General features: G+C 45.5%; 1 protein-coding gene across 1 annotated transcript in view; it reads right to left on the bottom strand.

Annotated features, from left to right (window-relative positions):
- Positions 1-85: 85 nt before the first annotated feature.
- The window catches only part of col11a1b (collagen, type XI, alpha 1b), an 83,798-nt gene continuing 75,888 nt past the window's right edge, over positions 86-7,995 (bottom strand). The window contains exons 55-67 of the mRNA XM_077557308.1: positions 7,873-7,926; positions 7,532-7,639; positions 7,354-7,407; positions 7,227-7,280; positions 6,835-6,942; positions 6,701-6,754; positions 6,582-6,617; positions 6,449-6,502; positions 5,415-5,667; positions 3,172-3,284; positions 3,024-3,092; positions 2,705-2,938; positions 86-1,167 (exon numbers count right to left, since the gene is read on the bottom strand). Coding sequence (XP_077413434.1) covers positions 1,021-1,167; positions 2,705-2,938; positions 3,024-3,092; positions 3,172-3,284; positions 5,415-5,667; positions 6,449-6,502; positions 6,582-6,617; positions 6,701-6,754; positions 6,835-6,942; positions 7,227-7,280; positions 7,354-7,407; positions 7,532-7,639; positions 7,873-7,926 — 1,338 coding nt within the window. The 3' untranslated portion in view covers positions 86-1,020. The remainder of the gene's footprint in view (positions 1,168-2,704; positions 2,939-3,023; positions 3,093-3,171; positions 3,285-5,414; positions 5,668-6,448; positions 6,503-6,581; positions 6,618-6,700; positions 6,755-6,834; positions 6,943-7,226; positions 7,281-7,353; positions 7,408-7,531; positions 7,640-7,872; positions 7,927-7,995) is intronic.

Raw genomic sequence — 7,995 nt, 5'->3', positions numbered from 1 at the left:
TATTACTTTATATTTTTTTATAAATTACAATATGATATAATTTTCTTTTATTTTTTTTACCAAAAATTGGCTGAATGCTAACACATTGCAATGCAAAATTGGGGTGCTTTAATAATGGCTATTTGAACACAAACAGTGGAGCATCACATGTAGACAGACAAGATCAAAATACACACAGGCATATATTCTCTATCCTCTGTGAAAAACTGACTAATATTGACACATCCATTTTCAGAATCCAGTTTTAATAATTTTTCTAAAAGGCACACAAAAGTCAACAAGGCTTTTTTGTTGGTAAATTGACAGGTAAGAAAATTTCTTATTGCAAAAAAACAACAACAACCATGTATTCTAGAACAGACAAATATGGCCGATGTTTATTTGAGGTATAAAGGATAAGAACTTTAGGACAATATTTATATTACTTTTTATTATGGCTCGACTTCCCATTAAGTCATTAAAAAAATACTAAAATGTCTTTTGTTTTGCACTTTTGCTTGTTGTCATAAAAGGCATTTTTATTTACAAACATTTTGATACTTACAAATTTGGTCAAACGTGCTGTACGTCCTGGTTGTATATTTTCTTAACATTTTAACAGAAAACAAAAAAAATACGAGCTGGGACACATGCAAAGTCTCTTAAGGGTGGTGGATTCAGAAAGGCACAATATTGTACAAAATAATAATAATTATTATAATAATTACAGTTTCATCAAAAAGCAATTTGTTTAGCACCTTGAGTGTTTTGCGCGAACGCACGTCTGTGGTCGAGCACGTCCGCCCGCCACGGCATTAAAAGTCCTTTTTTCTCTCTCGTCCCGCTCCTGACTTGCTTCTCAGTCACGTGGTTACGAACCCACAGGGGGTTGCCACCACACTCCCCACTTTCTTTCTTCCTGGCTTCGCGCCTTCCGACCCTGTCCGGCGGTTGGGGGGGTGGTGGAGGGCAGGGGGGCGGGGGGGCTTAAGGTGTGAGGCGGGGGTCGGGAGGGGTTTCCGGGGAGGGCAGAGGGGGCGTCTAGCCGAGGAAGCAGACGGGGCCGACCTCAAAGCCGAACCTCTGGTTGGAGTCGCCGAAGTCGTTGAGCATGACGTCGAGGATGGGCAGCTGGTCGATGCGAGGGGTGTTGATCTCCAAAACTGTCTTGGAGTAGCCCTGCTTAGACTGCTCACAACACACGTCGGCGTTAGAGGGTTAGGGTTTGAAATTAGATTTTCACATTTGGGTTTCAAGTTCAAGTTAGGGTTTAAAAAATACTGAGTTAGAGTTTTTAAACCAGGGTTAGGGTTATTGTTTAAAAAATAGGATTTTGAAATAAAATTCCAAAATGTGTTAGGGTTTTAAATTAGGTTTTGAAATTAGACTCTCCCATTAGGATTAATGTTTGAAGCAAAACGTTTGAAATTAAGATTTCTAGCCTGAGCTAGGGTTTCAAATCAGGTTTAGAGTTTCAAGTTAAAGTTTAAAATTAGGGTTTAAACACTGAGTTAGAGTTTTAAACAAGTGTTTCAAATGGGTTAGAGTTTCGAAATAGGGCATTAAGCCTTAGTTAGAGTTTCTAGCCTAGGTTAGGGTTGCAAACAAATGTTTTTGCTTGATATTGGGTTTTGAAATGAATTTCCCAAATATGTGTTAGAGTTCCAAAAAAAAAGTGTATTATTATTATATAAAATTAGGGTTGTGAAATTAAATTCACACATTTGTGCTAGAGTTTCAAATTAGGTTTGTAATAAGATTCTCAAGTTACTTAATTTGAGAATCTTGAGTTCTAAATTATGACTTCAAAACAAGGTTTTAAAATCCGCATGAGGATTTTAACCCTTTCAGACCCATAGATGATTGCAGTAGACATGACATATTTGTGTGTCTAAACTAATAAAACGCATAATTTGGATGATGTCAACACTTCTGGTTCATGATTGGATCCCAGCTAACCAATAACAATCACAAGTTGATTTGCATAATGTTCATGCTAAAAATGTTACATATAAGCCTGGTAAGTTCACAGCACATTACAGCCATACTACTGTATTCTGGTGGCCACTATATCAAATAAAGACATGCGCGAACCCAAATATTATTTTCCATGTTATTCTTATGTGGCAAAGGAGTCAAAATCAGTAAAAAAAAAAGAAATAAGAAAAAAGAAAAAAAGAAAAAGCCTAGCATAAAAAACGCGGGTCTGAAGGGATTGGGGTAAGGGTTAAGGACTTTCAAAGTAGGTTTTAAAGTTCGGGTTAAATTTTGGAATAGGTTAAGGCAGGAGTGGAGAGATCCGGTCCTTGAGAGCCGGAGTCCTTCAGGTTTTGGATATTTCCCTTCTTCAACACAGCTGATTCATGATCAGCTCATCAGCAAGCTTTGCATAAACCTGATAATGATCCTGTTAATTGGAATCATCTGCAGTTCGAGTAGGGAAAACTCTAAAACCTGCAGGATTCTGGCCCTCGAGGACCGCAGTTTGTCTTAAATTTATGTTTCAAGTCTGAGTAAGTGTTTGTTTGGCTTTCAAACCAAGGAAATTAAGGTTAGTTTCAAGTTAAGATAAGATAAGATCCACGTTAGGGTTTAGAATCACGGTTTCAAATCGGGTTTGGGTTTTCAAAGTAAGGTTACAAGTTTGGAGTAAGGGTTGAAGTTAGTTCAAACAAGGGTCAACGTTTCAAACAAAGTTAGAAGGTTAAGGTAGGTGAGCACTTACGGCGCATCCGTCGATGAGCGGCTTGATGAAGGGGCTGTTGTCGTACGACATCTCCTCATCGTTGGAGCCGAGGAAGCGCAACGCCTTGTCGTAGCTGTCGGCCTTGGCGTCGTACCACGCCGCCGACTGATGACACACGTACGAGAAGTTCTGGTGCGCCGATGAGCTGAGCAGCTTGAGGAAGGTCATCTGCACCGCGTTGATGCTGTTCTCGGCCACGTCTACGTAGCTCAGCTGCGCGTCGGCGAGAAAGGGGACGTTAATGCCGTACAATGCTAATATATTGATCAAATGTTAAAACGCTGCCGGTTTTACTTACGATCTTTCCACGTTTGAATTCACTGAACCAGGAACCGGGCGTCTCCTTGGGCCAGTTGGATATTCTGACCTGCAGAGGAGAACAAGAACACGTCACTATGCTTACTTCGGCGTCTTTGCATTGCATTCTTTTTCGTCCCAACACTCACCCCCGAGGACTTCTTGTCTGGGTTGATACACGTTTCGCCGCCTGCCGTGAAGTTGCAGAACACTTTGATGGCGTCTCCTATGCAGCCCTGGTTTGGATCGATCCAGTATTCGCCTGACGAAGCAAGACCATCATCATTTTTTTTGTTCGGAATTCCATCCATCCATCCATCCATCGCTTATCCGGGGTCCGGTCGCGGGGGCAGCAGCTTTAGCAAGGAAGCCCAGATTTCAACCAGCTCTTCCGACGGGATCCCAAGGTGTTCCCAGACCAGCCGAGAAACATGCCCGGAACACCTCTCCAGGGAGGCGTCCAGGAGGCATCTGAACCAGATGTCCGAGCCACCTCAACTGGTTCCTCTCAACGCAGAAGAGTAGCGGCTTGACACTGAGTACCTTCCGGAAGATCGAGCTTCTCACCCTATCTCTAAGGGAGAGCCCGGATACCCTGCGGAGGAAACTGACTCCTCTGTGAGTCATCACCTTATCGTGGTGGAGGGGTTTGCGAGTCCCAATGAGCCTAGGAGCTATGTTGTCTGGGGCTTCATGCCCCTGGTAGGGTCACCCATGGCAAACAGGTCCTAGGTGAGGGACCAGACAAAGCATGGCTCAAAAGACCCCTATGATGAATGTAAATTTTGTATTGTGGTTTCCCTTGCCCGGACGCGGGTTACCGGGGCCCATCCTCTGGAGCCAGGCCTGGAGGTGAGCGTCTGGTGGCCGGACCTATACCCATAGGGCCCGGCCGGGCACATCCCGAAAAGGCATTGTGGGTCCCCCTTCCCATGGGTTCACCACCTGTGAGAGGGACCAAAGGGGTTGGGTGCGCAGTGAGCTGGGTGGCAGCCAAAGGCGGGGGCCTTGGCGGTCCGACCCACGGCTACTGAAGCTAGCTCTGGGGACATGGAATGTCACCTCTCTGGCAGGAAAGGAGCCTGAGCTGGTGTGCGAGGCTGAGAAGTCCCGACTAGATATAGTCGGACTCGCCTCCACACACAGCTTGGGTTCTGGTACCAATCCTCTCAAGAGGGGCTGGATTCTCTTCCACTCTAGAGTTGCCCACGGTGAGAGGTGCAGAGCAGGTGTGGGCATACTTATTGCCCCCCGGCTAGGCGCCTGTACGTTGGGGTTTACTCTGGTGAACGAGAGGGTCGCCTCCCTCCACCTTTGGGAGGTGGGACGGTAGCTGACTGTTGTTTGTGCTTATGCACCGAACAGCAGCTCAGAGTACCCAGTCTTTCAGGAGCCCTTGGAAGGTGTGCTGGAGTCTAAGGTCTATTCAGGGGTGCTGGAGAGGAAGGTCCGTCGGGAAGTCGAATCTCGGATTCAGGAGGAGCAGTGTGGTTTTCGTCCCGGCCGTGGAACCGTGGACCAGCTCTACACCCTTGGCAGGATCCTTGAGGGTGCATGGGAGTTCGCCCAACCAGTCCACATGTGCTTTGTCGACTTGGAGAAGGCGTTTGACCGTTTGACCGTGTCCCTCGGGGAGTCCTGTTTGGGTGCTTCGGGAGTACGGGTTACCGAGCCCCCTGATACGGGCTCGTCGGTCCCTGTACGACCGATGTCAGAGTTTGGTCCGCATTGCCGGTTGGACTCCACCAAGGTTGCCCTTTGTCACCGATTCTGTTCATAACTTTTATGGAAAGAATTTGTAGGCGTTGAGTCGGTCCGGTTTGGTGGCCTCAACATTGCATCTTTGCTTTTTGCAGATGATGAGGTGCTATTGGCTTCTTCAAGCTGTGATCTCCAACTCTCGCTGGAGCGGTTCGCAGCCGAGTGTGAAGCGGTTAATGTGAAACTCAGCACCTCCAAATCTGACACCATGGTGGCCTCTCCAGGTCGGGGATGAGATCCTGCCCCGGAGATCGGCAGGCGGATCAGTGCAGTGTCTGCAGTGATGCGGACTCTGTATCGGTCCGTTGTGGTAAAGAAGGAGCTGAGCCGAAAGGCAAAGCTCTCGATTTACCGGTCGATCTACGTTCCTACCCTCACACCTATGGTCACGAGCTGTGGGTCATGACCGAAAGAACAAGATCCCGGATACAAGCGGCCCAAATGAGTTTGTTCAGAATTATTCAATCATTTCCTACAATAATATCTCATTACAATATTCAACACCCATATTGCATCTTTTTCAAATATCGTTCAGCTGTAGTGGTGGATAAAAAGTGATTTAAAACACAGCCTGGGTAAAAACTGTTTGCGCTGCTAATGCTAAGCTAACGGGCACTTCTACCCCGCCTACCATCTGGGAAGTCAGGTTGGCTGAGGCGCAGGTCATTGCAGGTGCGGGCAGGGTTGTCGGCGGTGCCCAGAGGGAACTTCATGCGCTCGATATCCTGCTTGAGGTTGTGGAGGGAGCCGAAAACGTCCTCCATGGCCAGGCCGTCGACGCTGTAATCATCCGCCGCCTCGTCCGCTTGCTCCTCGGCGTGCCGCTTGTTCTTTCTCGACACATGCTGGATGGGCAGCGACTGGATGATGTCACCTGCCGGGCCCTGCGGAGCACAAGAGGAAAGTTTAACTAAACTGGAGCGAATAAGGTGACATTGTGAAAACTGATCAAATGCTTGCATGCTAATGCTAGGGATGCTACATCAACAACCTGTGAAGAGAATAGTGCTGAAAGGATTTTACATCTTGCCTTGTTGCCAGATGCTATTGTGATGAGAAACCATCAAATTCTTAGGCGTGATAGGAGTGTGGCAGGTTCTGACCAACTTTTAAGTTTGGATTTAAAGGCGCACTGAGTGAAGATGTAGACTGCTTTGCTAGCTTCTTGTGCTAGCTGGTTAGTTTAAACTGGAAGTCAACCTGAATTTTTTCTTGACAATTATCTGTTATATTTGACCTCGCTAGTCTAAACATGACATTCTGATTAATATTACATTTGTGGAATATGAGTTATGTTCAAAATCCAGTTGTTTTTATCCATCTCAGGGGGCGGCCATTTTGCCAATTGCTGTCGACTGAAGATGACATCTCAGTTGCTCAAGGCTCAGGCAACGACCAAGCACAGCTCACCTGTTTTCTGAAGCTGAGCTGTGATTGGTTGTTACCTGAGACATGAGCAACTGTGATGCCATTTTCAGTCGACAGCAAGTGGTAAAATGGCCTCCAACTGATATTGATAAAAATGTCTGGGTTTTGCCGCTTAACTCGTATTCCACTAACATAATATGAACCAGAATACCGTATTTAGACTAGAGGGCTGCATAGAACATATTATTGTGACTTCTCTAAATGTTTTTGTAGCACACTAAAATTGGAGTAACTTACAGGGGGTCCAGGGGGTCCCATCAATCCGGGGTCTCCTTTCTGACCTGCTGAACCCTGAAGGCAAAAAAAGACATGTTAAAAAGAACCCATTACCAAGAATGACGGATGACTGATTGTTAAAAACACAACTTACAAATGCTCCCTTGGAGCCTTTTTGTCCATAAGCTCCCTGGTAAGAAAATACAGAAATTGAGATGGGTGAACATAAAGGTACAAAATGTGGAAAAAACATATGCAAAAAGTGTAACTTACAGGAATACCAGGAGGACCAGGAGGACCTAGAGGTCCATGGGGACCCAAAATACCCTATGGGAAGAAAAAAACATACATTAGGATGTGATGATGTTTTTTTTTTTTTTAAAGAAGTCAATCTAATATGAACTTACAGATTCACCCTTGCCACCAGTGGAACCTTGTGGTCCGGGAAGACCTCTATCTCCCTTCTCTCCAGACTCTCCAGGGGGTCCGATGAGACCGATGAGACCGGGGTGACCCTGCCCGTGAAGGAATTGACACAAATTTACTGAATAAAATGAAATTATTCCATACAATACGTGAGGTTATCAGCAGAAAAAATATATGCCGACAACCGGCATAATGTTAATTTGTTTCTCACTGGATAGATGCACTGCTATGATGCTAACATGCTCACAGTGGGTAAGTTAACATGTTGAACAATAGCAACTCAAGTAGAAAAACTGCTACGGTTGACCAATAGTGATTTTAAATCACACCTTGTTGTCAGGTATTATTTGCGATTAGTGCTAATAAGCATTACCTTCTCTCCTTTGAATCCGGAGTCGCCTTTCATACCAGGAAGTCCGGGTGGTCCCTGCAGACAGTCAGGATGTTGAGTGTAAATGACAGTGGAAAAACCCTGCATTGACCCATATTGCAAAACTTACAAGAGGTCCAGGAGGTCCATCTTTTCCAGAGGCACCAGGAAGTCCTTGCTCACCCTGAGATGAAACAAAACCGGATATAGCTTAGCATGTGCGCTAGCAAATGCTTCAGGTGCTGGAAACATTAATAGTTTAATCCTCATCTCGACTCATCTATCAAAAAACAAAACTGAAGACTCACGACAGGGCCAGGGATTCCTCGAAGACCCTCAGCACCAGGCTTTCCAGAGGGTCCCTGGGCTCCCACAGGACCGGTCTTTCCAGGAGGTCCTTCAGCCCCGGCTTCTCCCTGTGGGGCAAAACAGGTTGTTATGACTAAAAGGTTATTTTTTTGACTCAATTCAGGTATGAAAGATTATTGCATCCAAGTTGTGAGAACTGATCAAATGCTAACATTTGGTATGCTAACACATAGCAAGATCTGAGTAGAGAGAGAGTTCAAGTTGTCAGGTGTTATTTCTAACAGGAAATGATAAAATATTAACATGCTGTTATTTTGTTCTGTTTAAATCCACATTTTACCTTGGATCCCTTCTCTCCTTGTCGTCCTTCCTGTCCCGCTCGTCCATTGGGTCCCTACAGGGGGACAAACACACACACAATTATTGATGCCGCTATCATTTCATTCAATGGTCGCCCGTCCAA

This window comes from Vanacampus margaritifer, chromosome 2, assembly GCF_051991255.1.
Source record: "Vanacampus margaritifer isolate UIUO_Vmar chromosome 2, RoL_Vmar_1.0, whole genome shotgun sequence".
In the NCBI taxonomy this organism is placed as follows: domain Eukaryota; kingdom Metazoa; phylum Chordata; class Actinopteri; order Syngnathiformes; family Syngnathidae; genus Vanacampus; species Vanacampus margaritifer.
Note: the sequence above shows the minus strand (reverse complement) of the source record. Positions and strands in the feature narration are given on the sequence as shown.